We start from the raw sequence: 17,196 nt of genomic DNA on the forward strand, positions 1-17,196 counted from the left end.
GGATACGGTGGTGGAATAAATTTCTCATATGTGTGGGACTGTGACCGTTAAAACAATCATTACTGAAACCATATACCTTATTTCCTGTAACTAATAGCAGCTCTCTACCTATGGAATATATTAACAATTATTCCTTTGGTTTTGGATTGTTGCTCAACTATTTTGTTGGACAGATATTTAAACATGATCTGTAATTTATGTTGTCTGAATACATCAATGAATGGAGCTAATTACGGCTTTCTGATGCGAGCTACGCTGATATTTGTGAAACCACACTTCTGTTTATAAGACAGAGTGAATGTATGTCCTTTAATAAATCATGGAAAATGATGAGTTTTCTCTACCTAGGTTGCTTAACAAAAATACTTTAGTTGGTGTTCACCTAGAGTTTAAAAAGAAGGCATGGTTTCTGTGGCTAGTTGAACAGTTAATTCTTCTGTGCCATTAAAGTAAATGTTTATTTATTGCTCTGCATAGTACTCAGAATTTCTTTTAAAGGAAAACAGCAGTATCAAACAGCAGTAGCCCATTTAGGGACTCCATCACTTGCCATTTTTCTGCAACGTGCTCACCGTGCGGTAGGGCTGAAGCAAATGACAAAACTCCTGGATGAATGTCACTGTGAGATGCTGGCTTTGAGACAGCACCTAATTACCTACCTAAATTTCTCAGTGCTTCAGTATACCTCTGTATTAGTCAGGTCAGTCCTGACACTGTTAGCACTTGGAAGGATTTTCTTCTTCCAGATAATTTCTTAGTAATGTATATCCTGAAGAAGGTGCTGCTACGTACGGTGTAGGCAGAGTAACAGATTTTCAAAGCAAAGGGTGCTGCAGCCCCGCAGATGGGGTTGAGCTGTTGGAGGAACACCCAGGATTGCTGGCTCCAGAGAGGAAGCACTGTAATGAGAAAGGGGAAGCAGTTCTGTTTTTCTAGTATTTGTTGTTTTCTTTGAAATGGGGAAAAGAATACCTGGAGTGATTTATATTTAATTGAGGATTGCATTCCATCAGATAGGGTGAATGTTCTCAGGCCGTTTATCAGCTGTGTCTTTTCGAGACCTCCGAGGAGTATATGGTACATATTTACCTTAACTTGGCTAGGTCAAGGGAAATAAAGCAAAAATAATAGATGTTATTTTTGTATGTGAACAAAACTGGAAGTCGTGGGTGAAATATGAGGTAAATGGCTGTGTCCTACCTCCTCTGTGCCTTTTGAATACAAGAAATTATTAGTGTGTATATATAATTTCCTTTGCATTATCAGTGTATCTTTTTAAAACAGAAGACTTTTCATTGCTCCAGCTTAATCAACCCCTGAAGTCGACGTGACATATATCGTATTGCCATTATTCTTTAGTAGTTTCATATTTTGGTAGCATCTTGTAAAAAAAACAAGAACAAAGCATGCCATATACTGCTCCTTATATAACATTTTTTCTAAATTGAATGTGATATGTATTGCTGGTAATGTATACAGATCATACGACACTGGAGTCCTACAAATGCTAGTGAGGATTTTAGTGAGCAGTACCTACATTTTTTGGGGGAGCGAGAGTCATGTAAGAAAGCCTTTGAGCTTCAGATCGTCTCTGAAAAATGTGTCACTGCTGATTTTCACCCTCGCGTGCTGCTGCCATGGGGTCTATGAGTGTTATGAAGAATTGCATAGCGAGAGCCATCTAACACCCACTCCATGATGCATCCACAATTTCAACGCAGTTTCCTGATGTAAATAACCAAAGGGAGTTTATTGTATGGCGATATTTGTGTAATATTTGCATAACGCGTTTTTATTAATAGATGTAAAGGTAGGATAAATGCAGAATGACCTAAATGTCAGGATCTCTAAGCAAGAAGGAAACCTGAGAACTGAAAAAGTGTCTTACCGTCAGCATGTACAGTCATTCTCTGTCCCCATAAGGGACGACGTACAGTGAGAACTGTTGCAAAATAAAACCAAAGAGCACGTTGTCGATTCAGCTAAACTGAGTGATAAAAACCAGTTTCAGAACTAGTCTGATGAAGTGCAATTTGATCAGATATTTCATGAACGGATTACTTTATTACTGATACCGCTAATGATTTGTAAATTAACTGCAACGCATTCTCTCTGAGTGACTGAGTCAGTGGCATTTACTAACTTTTCACGTACCCGTTTTTTTTAGGGGCTGAATTTGCAAAACACTTCCCTCTAGTCCTTTGAGTTAAATTTTCGGCGACATTTGATGACAAGCGTAGCATGATTAATTACAAATTGTTCTTTAGGTGAATAGTGCATATTCTAAAACACAGCTTGTGTTTTTATAGCAGTTATTACCCTGCAGGCTCCAAAAGGGCTTTGGAGTAGAGAGTATGATTTCGGTTACATCATTGTAAATTCAGAAAACGTCAGTGATCTCAAAAGTGTGATTTTTGAAATTAGGTCAGTGGAAAAGAAATCAGAATCTGCTTTGCTACCTGAAAAGAAGCAAGCTCCAAAATGGAGTGAAGTCTCTGCTTCCAGAAGGCTATCCTTTTTCTTTTGAAAGGAACATATTTGTCAAAAAAAAAATTTATTTGAAACAGAACAGGGGAGTGAATAATAGAGCAAATTATAACCTGAATCCAGGCTGGATTATGGCAAGAAAGCCAGAGCATGGAATACTTTTTCACTTGCTGATAGATCTGTGATGACCCACCAGATCTACACTGCTGTTTCAGCTTACACCCTGATGGGCCAACGGCTCAAAGCTATCTAGAGGCTTCTTAAGTTTTGTCTCCCAATTAAATTTATTCAGTGTTTGGATTTTTGTTGCTGGCTAGTTGATCTTTCAATAGCTACAATGCACTTGTAAGGTTTTGTTTGTTTGTTTGTTTGTTTTCTACCTTCTGATTACAGAATACTGATTTTTTTAACCCGAACTTGAATTTAACTAAATTTCAAGGTTGAGATGATGATTGAGATTTTCTGGAGAGTGCGTAGTTCTCTGTTGAATTCTCACTTCTTGTCACCAGAGGCTTTGAGAAGATAAGGATTACAGTCTGAAACCACTAGCAATTACAGGTCAGGAAATGGATGTACAGTCTTGCAATATACAGCATCAAACACGAAGCCTGAGCAAATAAGTTTAAAGAGAGTCAGTTCTCCCTTGTTAGGGTATGTTGAGAAGGAAACCGTGAGGGAGGCAGTCATGGATGGTGAATACCTTTCAGGGTTTTGTTTTCAACTTTTGTATGTGATGGTTTTGCTTGAAGCATCTGAAAAGCAGCTTTTCAGTACCCCAAGTCTGTGACTCATGAAAGAGATGAGCAATAGTCACAAGGTTTTCATCTTTCCCTTCACTTTGGGCAGCACGTTTTGCATCCTGTTTGTGAGCAGCTCTGGGGCTTCTCATCAGAGCTTCCTTAAACCTGCAATAAGGTTCTCTTCCAGCCATTTTGGAGTACTCAAAAAAAAAAAAAAAAAAACCAAAACCAAAAAAACCCCAAACCAAACCCCGCAAAAAACCCACCCCCAAACCCTCAACGTGGTTTTCATCTCTTGTAGGGTCTGAGCGTGTTGCTCGGGTGGTGATCCCAGCTCCCAGTGATGCAGGAGAGAGTCCTGAGGGGATGCTCAGACTGCATCTCCCCAGGCTGCTCGCTGGCTTTAAGTCACCCAAATTACCCTTACTAGCAAGCATAGGGGCTGAAGTGTGGTTGAGTTGTTCTTTAGTTTTATCTAGGAAAAGGGGGCAAACCTATGTAAAAATGAATAAACTATTTCCTAAGCTATGGAAGAATTGCATGTATTTAAGAGTGAGTGTGTAAAGTAAAACTGCTTTTAAATATCTGATTGAAAACAAAACAATAAATTCAAAATACAGGGTTTTTTTTAAGTCCTGCACACTTTGATTCATTTAAAAATTACAAACAGTATCTTTTAATGGTTGAAGCTAATAGGTGTGATAATTTTGTCATCATAATTGCTAAGTAGTTTTTTCTGAAGTAAACTCATTAATATAATATGAAGGATTAATTTCACAGGAAAAATGACGACAGTAATGCTTTGCAATATGTTTGCGCTTTTTCCAATATAATTTTCTTAAATAAAAAAAAAGTGTTTTTAAAGTAAAATATTCTCTGTTGTCATTTTCAGAATCCAAACAGTTCTGAAGTATTTGGAAAATGAGTGTTCTTCTCATTGAAGCCTTTTATGGTGGTTCCCACAAACAGCTGATGGATCTTCTCCAGGAAGAGCTACAAGACGACTGTGTCCTCTGTACGCTTCCTGCCAAGAAGTGGCATTGGAAAGCACGGACTGCTGCTCTTTATTTCATGCAAACAGTGCCAACAAGTACTAATTACAGGTAACCCAGGGATTGAATAATTTCTAAACTTAAATTACAGGGAGGCCTTCAACCAGGTCTCTTGAGCTGAGTCTTTGGTTATGTGCATGCAAGCATGTATGCACAAGCAAATGGAGATTTGCAGTGGACAATACAAGTTGTTCTTCTTGCATTGACTTCTTGGGGTTTAACTGGGAAATTACTGCCATGTTTTAGAGTTTCCTAGACTGTTTTGTCTTGCATCGGTAGTCCTTGAGAGTCTCTAAGAGTGCAAATATACGGATACCTGTTGGTGTATACGTGTATATGTACATCTTATTTTAAAATAATTATCAAGTGAATTCAGTAATACTGAAATATTACTGTGTTTCACAGTGTGAAGCACAGAAATGCTGTGCTTCACAGATCAGGTTGAAAGATGGCACACGTGAATGCTGCAAGCTTCCTCACTTGCAGTATCACGATGTATCTATTAGCAAGTCTGATTTATCAGTGTACTACTCAGCTGACCTGGAGGATTAAGGGAGCAGTTTTATCTTAATGACGGTCCGGTTCTGTAATGTGCCAGCAACTGTGGATGTCAATTATGCATTTATGTAAGTGGCAAATTTCTATCAGCTAGAACCTGGACTGATAAAAGCAGACTATTTAGGTCAACAGATAGCTATCATGTAGTGAGAATCAGTCACTCCAGAACCAAGCTGTCTTTAAAACGAGCAATTTTGCTTGGCTTACCTGATCAGTTGAGATGTGGTAAGATGATTGTCTCGAGCAGGGACATATCGCGTGGTGCTGTACGTGCTCCGCTCGGAGCATGCAGCAGAGCATCACGGCGTGGGTAGTAAATGAGCACTCAGTTGACTTTGCACCTTCGTGGAGAGAGCCTGTTCGTGCACGGGGATGTCTGAGCACAAGCAGCTGCTTTTCAGCAACAGAACAAACTTCGGCAGGACTCTGAGCACACCTAAATGATGTGCTAACTAGTTACAGTTCAGAACTGGGTCTGGTATTTGTTACCAGGAGCAAGTAGACATTGTCAACTGGGGAAGCAATATGATTTTTCAAGAATAGATCGTGTGCTATAGAAGGCTGTATTTGAACAGTGTTGCCCCAAACATGTCTAATCCGTTTTGGGATGCATACGATACAAATGTCTGCACCTTTTCTGTGCCTGCTTCTGGCTTGCATTTAAAATAAGCTACCATCCCAAGCCAAATGTTATAATTAATTTTCCCTGGTTTGTCTTGTGCGAGGCATTTAGCGTTGGTTTCCTATAGCTTTCCTTTTGCAACAATTTTGTTTTGGAGGAGTGTATATGACAAACTGTTATGTAAATTTGTCTTGTATCGCAACCACATCCTCCAACGCATCACAATGTTATCTGTGTTCCTTCAAGGTCAGCAGCCCAAGCTGTCCAGCACTAACTGTATTAAACTAATCAGACATCACTCATAGACATACACTTCATTAGTTTAACTTACAGTTACATTGACCTAAGATAACTTAACTCCAATTTGTCAAGTAACCTGCATCTTGGGGGAAGGGGGAGGGAATGACGACCCCCCCCCCCCAAAACCCCCCAAAAAACCAACAACCCAACAAAACCCCCCTCAACCCAGCAGCTTGAAAACTCACTTGAAGTTAATAAACTTGCAATCTGTCATAGACTTATGTGCAAATATAACCTTTACTGACAGCAAATAAATCTGATATAACCCATCGAGCAACTTAGAGAGGAAAGCTTTTTCTTTGCTGTTGCTGTTAGGGTTTGATCAGACAGAATCAAATAGTCAAAGTTGACAAAGATGCAATGTTTAAAAAAGAGTATGTACCTTATCCTGGCAGGCAGGATCAAATTTTAGGAACAAGGGCTGATGTGACTGCTGAGAGGGAAACTGATAGAGGTACCTTCTACTTTACTTGCACATTTTTAATCTTTGTTTTGTAATTGAATGTTTCAAGTATTTTATTAAATTGAAAGTATAAGTGCACCAGACTACAACCTAATGAGGCTGACTACTCTCTCCTATTAGAAAAAGCATTGATTAAAATGAACATTGATTCTTCTATTTCTAGCTTGCTAGTAACCACTAAAGATCTGCTTCCCAGGTAGTAGTTTAAGACAAAATTCTCATTGCAAACTGGCAGGAGTGTGTGTTTTGAATTACATATTTACATATTTCAACCTTCTTCTGAGGTCATGGGAAATACCAAATTTGCATTATTTATAATATTGACATTATTTGTGGAATAAAAATTTTCTTTTACAAGTGATTTTCATAAATGGGACACTTCATAAATACCTTGTTTCTATTTGTGCGTTTAATAATACAGAAAGGTCACAAATATTTTGAGTGCAAACACTTTTGGTGACAGATCTGCATTACTAAATTTTTCTTTTCAAACTGTATTTTAAGATGCTGTTATGTGTGAGAAAAAATACTGATGCGAATAAATCTGATACTGCTATATATCTATACAGCAGCAGTATATATACATTTTCAAAGATCTATACTTCTATACATACAAGCTGATTATGGGAAGGAAGCATGTTTGTTAGTTTTCAGGTGATGCTCTGTGAGTTAAGGAACAGTCTAGAAAGTGCTTTTGAAGCAGAATATATGGTGCAGAATCATAGATGTTAAATTCAGATACTCTGCAGTGACTAAAGGGTTTGTGATGAACTTGCAAATACTTTTATTGGAGCACAGACATGTACTCCCTTGAGCAAGAATTAAAGCTGAATTGGTAACAAGCGGTGCATCTAACATTACTTTTGTGAACCGTGCGGCCGATACCTTGGTGTGCAATAAAATGATGTTCCCGTGCAAAAACGAGGAGATCTACCCAAAATTGTCACAGGGAGATGTCCTCACGCTTCAAGGGGAACACATGTAGCTATTTTGGAAGGTACCGGACACTTAGTGTTTTATCTGCAACACTGCACAGATTTATATTAGTTCCCTGATGCAAAGGCTGTGCTGTGTTTCTCTAGAAAAAATGTTGCTTTTCTGTTTTCATGGCTTCATTGTGCAGTGTGTCGTTAAACCAGCTCATGTCTTCATTCATCTCCTTAAAGGAGGACAGAAGCCTTGATGAATGGGGAAGATGAGGCACACAGCAAGTCCCTCCAACTTGGAAGGCCATAAGGAGAGTTTTTAAAGGTGGCTTACTTGGCCACTACACTTGAAATAGTCTAATATATTGATGTACAGCAGCCATAGAACTGAGTATTTTTAAGAGCTTTCTTAATTGCTGTACAGAAGCTTACATGATTTTTCCTTAATTGGAAAGAAAGTGTCTGTTTGGATGTTGCATTAGTAAGAGGAGTTTCATCCTTGTGGCAATTTCCAAATCACAGCATTTGAAATGTACTGAAGAAGGGCAGAATTACTGTCTGCTTTCTCTAGACAAGCTTTTCAACAATTAAAGAGTTTTGTTAGCAGTTGATGGAATATTATCATCTTCATTCCTTAAATTAGGAAGGTCCAGCAGAGAGATGTGACCTCCTCACGCTGCTGGCAGTCTGCAGAGCTGCTGCGTTGTCTGCTTTGTCTCCCAACTTGCTTCAGACAGCTTAAACTCTTTGATAAATGTAGGTGTCTGATCTTGTCTAAGGTTGTTTTCCATAGCACACAGTGACTCTTCAGTAATTCTAGAAAGCATGTAACAAAAAAGAATTTTTTTAGCCTTTTTTTTTTTCTTAATTCAAGGAAAGTTCTCAAATTCGAAGATACTGTTGCACGATTTAATGGAAAGAAAAAAAGGGTTGCTTTTCTTTTTTCTGTAATTCGATTCTTTATTACCATGAACAATCTTTTACATTTCAAATAATAAACCAGTTGATATGACACACTAGACGAAAGCATTTTATATTTTAGGGACTATCCTCTACAGAAAGTAATTCAAAACCAAAAAAGTTAGTAGTATAAGACTTAGATCTGCAAAACAGGGAGACTAAATGCAGTGTAGCTTCCAGTTTGTTTTAATAGCACTGCTAGATTATTTTAAATATATATATATAAATATTATGTGTAACATTCAGTATTGCCCCCCAGGCAGCTGTTCATATGAATAAAGATTTTATTTGTAACGGACTCTAGCCCTGAAATACCCCTAGGGTAAATGTTAGCATATATATACCCCTTGATATTTGACAACTATATTTTAAAGACAAACTCTATGCTTTTTACATTTTACAAAAGAGAAAACAAATCATTGTTTTCAATTAATAGAGCTCTGGGGAAAAAAAAAAGCACAAACAGAACTGGGAGGTATGGTGTTCAGCAATGTCTAGTATATTCCAACAGTATATAATGTAGATGTGGGGTTTGTTGGGTTTTTTTTAAATAACCTGTGAAGACTACTAGATTTAAAATTGTTTCAGATCTGATGCTTTCATTTGGTTCTATAAGGAGAAAATGCATTATTATAGAGTGAATTCTTTACTAACTGATGGAGTGGTGTCACCTGAATGTCTTCTTAAAAACGGTATTCCTGTAAATTTTTATTCCAGTGAGTAGTTCAGTCTCACTGAAAACGTAACACAGCTTGCATGTGTGAGCATTGATAAGGTAGAGTACTTACTGTTTTCTAGATATTTTCTTTTCAAAAAAATATCTGCAAGTAATATGTCCTGGGGAAGATGTTTGAAGATGTGAACTGAAGCAAGGCAGGGCAAATTTCAGCCATTTCATTAAAGCTGAATACATAGATGCCCATTTGTGCTTGGAACATTTCTGTCTTTTTACATTGTTATGTCAAATGCTGGAAGTGCAGCTTTATATAATCTTTGTAGGAAGTGGAATTATTTTCCCTGCATTAGAGGCCTTCCCAGCATTTGGCCCTAATAACACTCAGGTAAGAAATAAATAAATTGTATGTGTGAGTAGTACGTTAGTTAAAGAAAAGATGACCATGTACCTGCAATTTAAAAAAAAAAGTTTACCTGATACTATTTTTGGGGGGGAGCATATTTTGTGCTGTTTGCTTCTGTATATAGGTGAATAAAACTTGAATCTCATCTATGGTATCGACTTCCAAGAACGTGTATTTGGGTCTTACTATTCAACTTCATTACATTTGAAGATGGGATGTGGCTCACCTTCTTGGAATTGCTGAATAATTTTCTGCCCAGAGCTTTTCTTAGTTTCATGCCATTTCTTTGTTGTTCAGTGTAAAGTTAAGAAGTGTTTGTGCATTTTAACTGCAGTTTTGTGCAGTTTTAGGTCAGATGCAGTGGACCGTGCTCCTAGAGAATAGGCTGGTGAGTTGTGCTTTGTACTTTAATCAGTTGATACAAAGGGATGAAGAAATAAGGTGGCTAAACATAATAGCCATCACTCTCTGAAGACGGGTTTCAGATCTCATCTTTGATTGAAAAAAACATGTGGGCGTAACTTACTCATTTCTATAGCCTCACTGACGGATACAAATAATGACGTTCTTACCTCGCTGTAGAGATGTCCAAAGGAGGGTACAGGACACACTGCTTCGTCCCGTGCTCCCCTTTCATGCTCCCTAGCTGAGTAAAGGGTCATTACTACTTTAATTTCATTAATGCTAAACTTGCTTGCGTGTTTTTTTTTTAAACAAATCGGTTGCGTTCACCAAGGTTCGTTCACGTGGGCTCGTGCAAACGCGTACGCGTTCGTCCTTCCCACGCTTTGAACTAGCCGGTCGGGAGCTAGATTCGCACCGGGGGCCAGATGGCCGTCCTAGCGCCGTGTCGAGCCTAAACCAATAAACCCCACCGAGATACGAGACACAGGCACCATGTACTGACTTAAACAACTTTGTGACTTCTGACCAGAGCTGGCTGGTGTCCAGCCAGCTTAAAGTGTAAGCAAAAAGAATATATGTCCATATGGAACAGCATGAAGCTCCACCACTTATCACAGATGATGCCCTCCACTTCTGTAGCCCCGGATAATAGAGGGTGTCCCAGCCTGAATAACGGGTGTGAAATTCCCACCGAGGAGGGAAAAACTTGGAGGCCATCTGATGCTGGAAGTACATAACGTGGGAACGTACACATAAAGCTGGGTTTTGTGTGATTTAGGTTAAAGTTGCCCCAAATCTGTTCTGAAAACGGCTTCTGAAAATGCTATTGTTCAAAGGAAACAAACTTTTAAAGAAAAGCATATAATCAAATGTATTTGAGAATGATTTTTATCAGAACACTAATATAAAGCAGTGCTTTGATAGAGTTAACAAAAGGAAAATGTGTAAATTCTATAACAAATTTATTTTTCTTTAATCGGGAAGATACTGTAAATAAAGGTCGAAAATCAAGTAATCCAGCAAAAAAATGAATCCAGTAAGAATTAGGTAATCCAGTAAAAAATGAAGTAAGGTCTAAGGGCAAAATCATTTCCTATTGAGGATAACAGCACTGCTGTGGTTTCTCTGCTCACAATTAGACTGCTAAAATTCACTTTGCAGTAGGATGGAGAGAGGCTGCCTGAAAGTTTTCATGAAGCCGCTGAAGGAGGTAGGATCTCCTTTGTCGGGCAGATTAATTACCTTGCTGCCGCGGCGCAGAGGGGCCAGAAACAATGTTCTGGTGCACAAAGTCCTTGTACAGTTCGGCGATTTGAGAGCAAATGTTTTTTTTTTATTCTTAGGTCTGGCTGCGTAAAAGCTCAGGGGGAAGAATCCAGTAACAACAACAAAAAAATTATTTTAAGAAACAGGACAAATAATTTTCTGAGTAAACTACCTGAAACTTATTCAGGCAGACAGCAATGTGATCTTAAACATTCACTTTGCATTAATCAACTTTGCCTCAGATAAAATGCTGGCAGATGGTAGCTATTCATTTTAAAAGTGACAGGTTTTCTTTACGTTTTTGTGTGGAAAACCCCACATGCAGTCTTCCCTCCAAAAACTTTAGTTGTTTAATTTGTCCAACATGCTTTTTTTTTTAAATACAGTCCCGTTATTAGGCAATTTCACGATTTGGATAGTTAAAAGAGGTTTTCAATTAATTTAAATGCAGGCTCCTTCCTTTGAAGCCGGTGGAAGTATATATATGATCTCAAATTTGGCAGAAATAAGATGGGAATGATGAACACGATGCAAGAAGTGCAGGACCGGGAAGGACGCTGGTTGGGACTGCTGGGTGATCTGTAGAAAGTGCTAATGTGAAATGGCAGTTGTCCGTTTGATGTGTAAAAGATTTGCTGAAATTCCAGAAAAATATTCTGATGAGACAAGGAAAGAACAGTCTGGTTTTTCAAACCCTAGCATGTGTTTTCCTTTATATTCTCAAAGCCGGGTGAAATCCTTCTTTTTCTTTCTAAAATGAATTTTATGTATCACCTGGAGAATTGATATTTACATTTCTGGCAGTAAAACGTAATGAAATTGTGCATTATGATTCAGTATTTCTACACTTAGGATTTTAATGAGTATTTTATCTGTCCTTTTAAATGGTTGCTGTGTATATATTTTATTTCTAGATTAGTTATGGATTACATTACATTTCTATTTTCAAATAACATACACAGTGCTATTTTATAAAGAATATGATACATTTTACAATTCATTGTCATTCTAGTCCACAACACTCATTTGATCTTCCAAAGGGAAAGAAACAAAGCTTTTGGTATGTGTCTAATAAAGAAAAAAAAAAATCTTGATTTTTGTTTTTTATTTTTTTCTGTGCTGCTTTTTTCCTAATCTCAAATTTTTTATTTTTTTTTCCACTGAAGAAGTAAATAGTACAAATTTTGTCAGATACTTGGTTTGCACATGATTTGGATTTATAGCTTTGTATTCCGGTGTCATAACTAACTTCCTTAACTACTCACAGCTTGGCTGGATTTTGTGAATTGATACATAATGAAAAGAAGTTTTGTTATGCAAACTGTTTATAGCAAAACAGTTTTGGGAGAACTACCTTAACACTTAATTTTTTTTTTTTTTTTTTTTTTTTTTTTTGCAAGCATTAACCTGACCCAAATACCTTGACGTTTGAAAGTCTTGGTTCAGGTAGCTGGGGACATCTCAGCTGCCAGTCTACAACAGACCAAGAATTCGGTACCTGAGAGCTCAGGACCCTGCTCAGCAGGTTTTGCTCCCACTCGTGCCATAACTGCTCACCTTGTCTCCGTTGACTGCAACTGCCGTGACCACTTGGTGGGGGCTTCTTCTGACGAGCTTGGGTGGTACAGTCTTGAAAGTTCAAGCAGTATTTCTCCAGCTGCTTTTTCACGCCAGCTGTGGGCTGTTGGCATCTGCTGTGGGTGTCCATGAGTTTCACCGTGGATTTTGAAGGCACCGACCAGGGCCACGGTCACTCTAGCAAATGTGCCCTCAGGTGTTTTCTGGTTTTATCTCCTTGATTCCTCTGGGATTGCAACTGTCGACAGATTTATAATGTGCACATGATTGCATAGGCAGGTGATACCTGTTAACAGGTAACGCAACTGGATAGGGTTGTGGAGAGGTGGTAGAGTGAAGTGGTGCTCCTGGTCCAATGTCCATGGAGAGCGTTATTTCAGGGGGTTTTATTTCAGACTAAGCGTAGCCTGGTTCTTAAGGACTGAATGTCCACAAGACAACACTGGAGTCCGTTAAATGCTCTCTGGGAATGTCACCTCCTCGTGTAGTTTCATCTGAAGGGATCTAGTTCATAATCTTGGAGACCACTCTGGTGAGAGCTGAGGCACTCTACGTGAGGATGGTTGTGAGATGGATGGTTGCTTCATAAATGCTCTTCTGTATCAAACTGAAATGCTAATCTAAATTGGGCCATAAAATACTCGATTTTGTGGATTATGATGTCGATTTTTCCCTAAACGTGCGACATATACCTAGGCTGTAGTCCGATTACAATCTATATGCCAAATTACGGTGCGATGGAATGTGTTTAAGATGGACTTCTGACTCCCCCAAATCACAGTTTGATCAATTTATTTTCTTCTCCTCTTCCCTCTTATACTACTCAGCCCAAGTATCTTGGAAATGATACCTGGTATTGGTATGCTTTGAATCATTATGATGATTCACTTACCCTCCCTTCAAAAAAAATATTGAAAATCTATGTAAATTTTGTCTAGTCATTTGAGTATCTTTGACAAACACAAAGCAACCAAAAGGCTTTTTTTGTTCATAATTCCATAATGAAGATTTTTGCAATCTCTTTATTTCCTTGGACAGTATTTTCCCTTCCTTGCCTTTGTCCTTTGTCCCTGTCTTTTCCTCCCTTCCTCCTGCACATATACTCTGATGGTCCAGTGGACACAATCATTTTAAAGAATGCTTTCCATTTTAGAGCACTTTTTTTTTTAATTGTTTATGTTTATAACCTCGCCCGCTTGTTCATCATTTTTTGTTTTAGCTCTCTTAATTTCCATTTTACTTGTTGCATGCTGGAGCTTATATTTCTGTCTAATAGCAACTTGAAGGAAGAATGAAGGAAACAGCAGTGGACACAACATCAAAAGCAAATATGTGATTTTCTTTTTGCAGAAGAATTACTTGAAGAATTTATATCTGTTAACAGTATTGTTTTGGATAATTAGTATGAGGAAAGATGTATCTAGAGCAGGCCTAATGTTTCTGTCACACCAATTTTACCTGATGTAACTACTTAAATTGTTTAAACAAATGATTTATCAAATGTTTTTTAAAAAAGGTGTAAATTATTATAAGTAAAGGAATAGAAAATTTATTTCAACTTTAATTTTTGTTGCACTTTTGTGGTATTCCTGCTATGAGTTTTGTTAACTTGTGTTTTCTTGAAGAGTGGTGATTTTTTTTGACATAACATATTTTACATATAATGGAGATGTTTGTCGATTTGGAATATGGAAAAATCATCTTGGAATTAAGTATTATGTAATAACATGAAATTTTTGAATGTATATAATACTGTATATACAGAAGAATTAAATTGAAAAGGAGTCATTTGAGAACATCTGCATTTTTTTTATTTATGTAAGAGAATATCCCATTTTTAATTAAAGATGGAATTTAAGAATGATAAATGGGACCATTATCTAGTAGCAGTTAGTTTGCAGGCATTTTTTTCCTACTGTTCTGCAGATTGCTGCAGGTTTGACAGTGCCTTTGGCTTTTGTGAGCAAAATGCATTTCCTGCTCATGACAGAATAGTTGTAACTCACTAAACATGGAACAGTTATCATGCATAGCGACATCTCTATGTTTAAACCCTGAGGAGTGGAATTACTTTAAACTGTGCATATGCAGAAATTTCCTGGTAATCAATTTTATTAAAAACAACAGTTAAAAAATTTTAGATGCCAAATGAATTTGGAGAAATAGTGCTAAAGACACTAAAACTATGCAAGAAGAGGAGATGAATTTTGGGGGAAATTGTAACAAAGGATTTAGATTTTTTTTTTTGAGTGAAATGATTCCTAAATTAACTTAGAAGGAGCATTTCTCTTGCTATAGCTATACTGTAATAAATTGTGGATGAGCCAAAATTAGATGTTATTTCTGAAGGAAGTACTGACGTACTCTACATCATACTGTTTACAGTGCCAGACATAGCTTCTGTCTGCCTTGTATCCATTGACAAAAAAAGGAATGTGTGCTTTAGACCTGTTTTCCTTCAAGGGTGTCCAGTTCATCTTGACACAGGCTGAGGCTCGTGTTGGATGTTAATAGGTGGATGGAGAAGGGTGAAGGTTTTGATTAGATAGATTGCAGGGGTCCTCTATGAACAGCCTATTTTGTCATATTTGGCAAGTTTTTGAAGTTTTTTGGTCTTCAGCAGTAGACTGACCTTTTTCTTGTTTGTTCTTTTTTGACTTCAGTCCTTAAATTACTTCTTTATGCTATCCTTATCCTAGAGTAAAGTTGGTTCAAGAGTTATTGTTACATCCACAAGTCTTAGTTGTGTGGTAGCAAAGTGGGAGGAAAAAGAAGTTGAGTAGGTGGTTGGTACTTGAGTTAGCCCAGCATTGCCATCAGGTGTTACGCATCTCTTGGCATTTCTGACTCTCAGTTACCCCAGGAGCAAACAGTGACTTCATACCTGCCCTTGTATCGTACAAGTCATGCCTGCTGACCCTGCTGGTTTTGCCTTTTTTTCTCTCCATTACTTTCACAAAACTTCAGGACCCTGATTGGGAGAGAAGTGCAGTTGTCCCAGGTCAACTGCCTGTTGTGTTTACTGGTTGCTTTAGATGATGTCTTCCAGATATCAGTCCAGAGACCTATATGGAAGAGGACTTGGTTACAGAGTCCTCATAGCTAGCTACTCTAGACTGTTGCATTACCATCTACTCAAGGTGGTACAGGTGGAGTCTGATTTGCAGTAGTGCTTACTCTTGTGAGGTTTATTGCCAGCCTTGCAGAGGATCTTGTGACCTCAAGCTAGTTTGGAATCAGTCTTCAATGGTTTCTGTGGCTGTTGAAGCATTCAGGTCTGAAGTGCTTTAAAGACAGATGTCAGGACTTTCCAACAAGATGGAAGCTCTCTAGGCAAAGGTGGTAGGGAGGAGTTTCAGAAAAGAATAGTTTCCAGAAAAGACTGGAAAACTAGAGTCTAATGTAATTATTCAGAATTGCATCATAAGTTAGAAATGCTAAAACCTGTGTTTTCTTCCTTCTTTTCTTTAACATGGAGCAGAGAACCTGCAGAGTGGTCTTGCATTGAATTAATACTCATTCTGGTATAAATAGACTGAAAAACACTTGTATATGCTTCTGCATATCAATACAGAAAAAAAAAAATCGAGATTTTAGTGTGCCATGCTATGTTATAATGAGTGGAGTCTACATTCAGTATTTAAAAAGTAAGCATCTATACTTCTAAAATACTAATTTCCAATGTTAACAGTTGCATGGAAGGTCATTGACATTGTGGATTGCATGGGGTATCTGGGGTTCAGGCATGTTTGAAGACAATATTTATGCTGTCTCTGTACCTCCTGTCATTAGCAGGCATTTTTCAAGGGACTGTTCTTAGAGTATATTTTGCACATGGCTCTTAAGTTTTCTTAGATACTGATTGGAAAAAAGTGAAGGATATAATCGTTTTCCTGTGCCTTCAAGAGATCCATTGGTGAGTGATGAGACCAATGTGTTCAGAGCATGGGTGGAACAAGTGGGGTGAATGAATTGGTGGCAGGGAGGGAGTCTGAGATACTTGTGTGCTTCCTGCATTTTTAAGCAGTATAAAGAATATTTCAGCTGTTGAGATGAAGCTCGGCAGCTGCTCTGCAAACCCCTAATAAAACAGGGGCCTGAATTTTCTTTATCTCGAGCATCTGCCTCTGACCACAGATGTTGCCGGGGCTCTGCATTTCTCTTAACCGGTAGCCTTTGAATTACATGGTTAATATATAGTAATAATGAGAACGTTCTTATTGGATAAGATGGGATTTGGAGATAATATTGTTACCTATTAATTGCTAGGTGCATACCAAGACTTTGAATCACGAAGAGGAAGGTACAAAAGCTGTGCATGTGAAGCAAATGCTTCACAGTGGAGGAAAACGGCTACGCAGCCACGCTCTGGGTTGTTACAGCATCACTGTGGTATTTGCCTTCCCATTATCTCTTTAGCTCACTTTTCCACAGTGTATTTTGGTCCATACATATGTTATTTTAGTTTTGGTTTGGTTTTGGGGGGGTTTTTTTGGTGTTTTTTTTGTGTGCCTCCCAGCACATGCTGTGGAATTTAAAACTGTAACTTCATTAACCCTTGTGTGTAATATCTTTAATTTTGTCTTTAAAATATGGAGGGGTTTGTAGTGTGGTGGTATATTTAAGGTAGAATATTCTGTGTTTTTGCAGATTGCCAGTATTACACGCCAGAGCAGCCTTCTGACCACGAAGCCCAACCACGCTTGTTCTATTAGCTGTACTTCAGAAGTATTTGTTTAGTTTTTTCCTCAGATGGATAA

General features: G+C 38.0%; 1 protein-coding gene across 11 annotated transcripts in view; it reads left to right on the forward strand.

Annotated features, from left to right (window-relative positions):
• Positions 1-17,196, forward strand: part of GTDC1 (glycosyltransferase like domain containing 1) — a 185,623-nt gene that overhangs the window by 56,717 nt on the left and 111,710 nt on the right. For all 11 annotated transcript variants that reach the window (XR_011324266.1, XM_069780753.1, XM_069780757.1 and 8 more), the window contains one exon: positions 4,120-4,330. Coding sequence is in view for 10 of the 11 variants with exons in the window: in XM_069780753.1 (XP_069636854.1) it covers positions 4,149-4,330 (182 nt within the window). In the remaining variant the exon portion in view is untranslated. The remainder of the gene's footprint in view (positions 1-4,119; positions 4,331-17,196) is intronic.

Source organism: Haliaeetus albicilla, chromosome 4 (assembly GCF_947461875.1).
Source record: "Haliaeetus albicilla chromosome 4, bHalAlb1.1, whole genome shotgun sequence".
NCBI lineage: Eukaryota > Metazoa > Chordata > Aves > Accipitriformes > Accipitridae > Haliaeetus > Haliaeetus albicilla.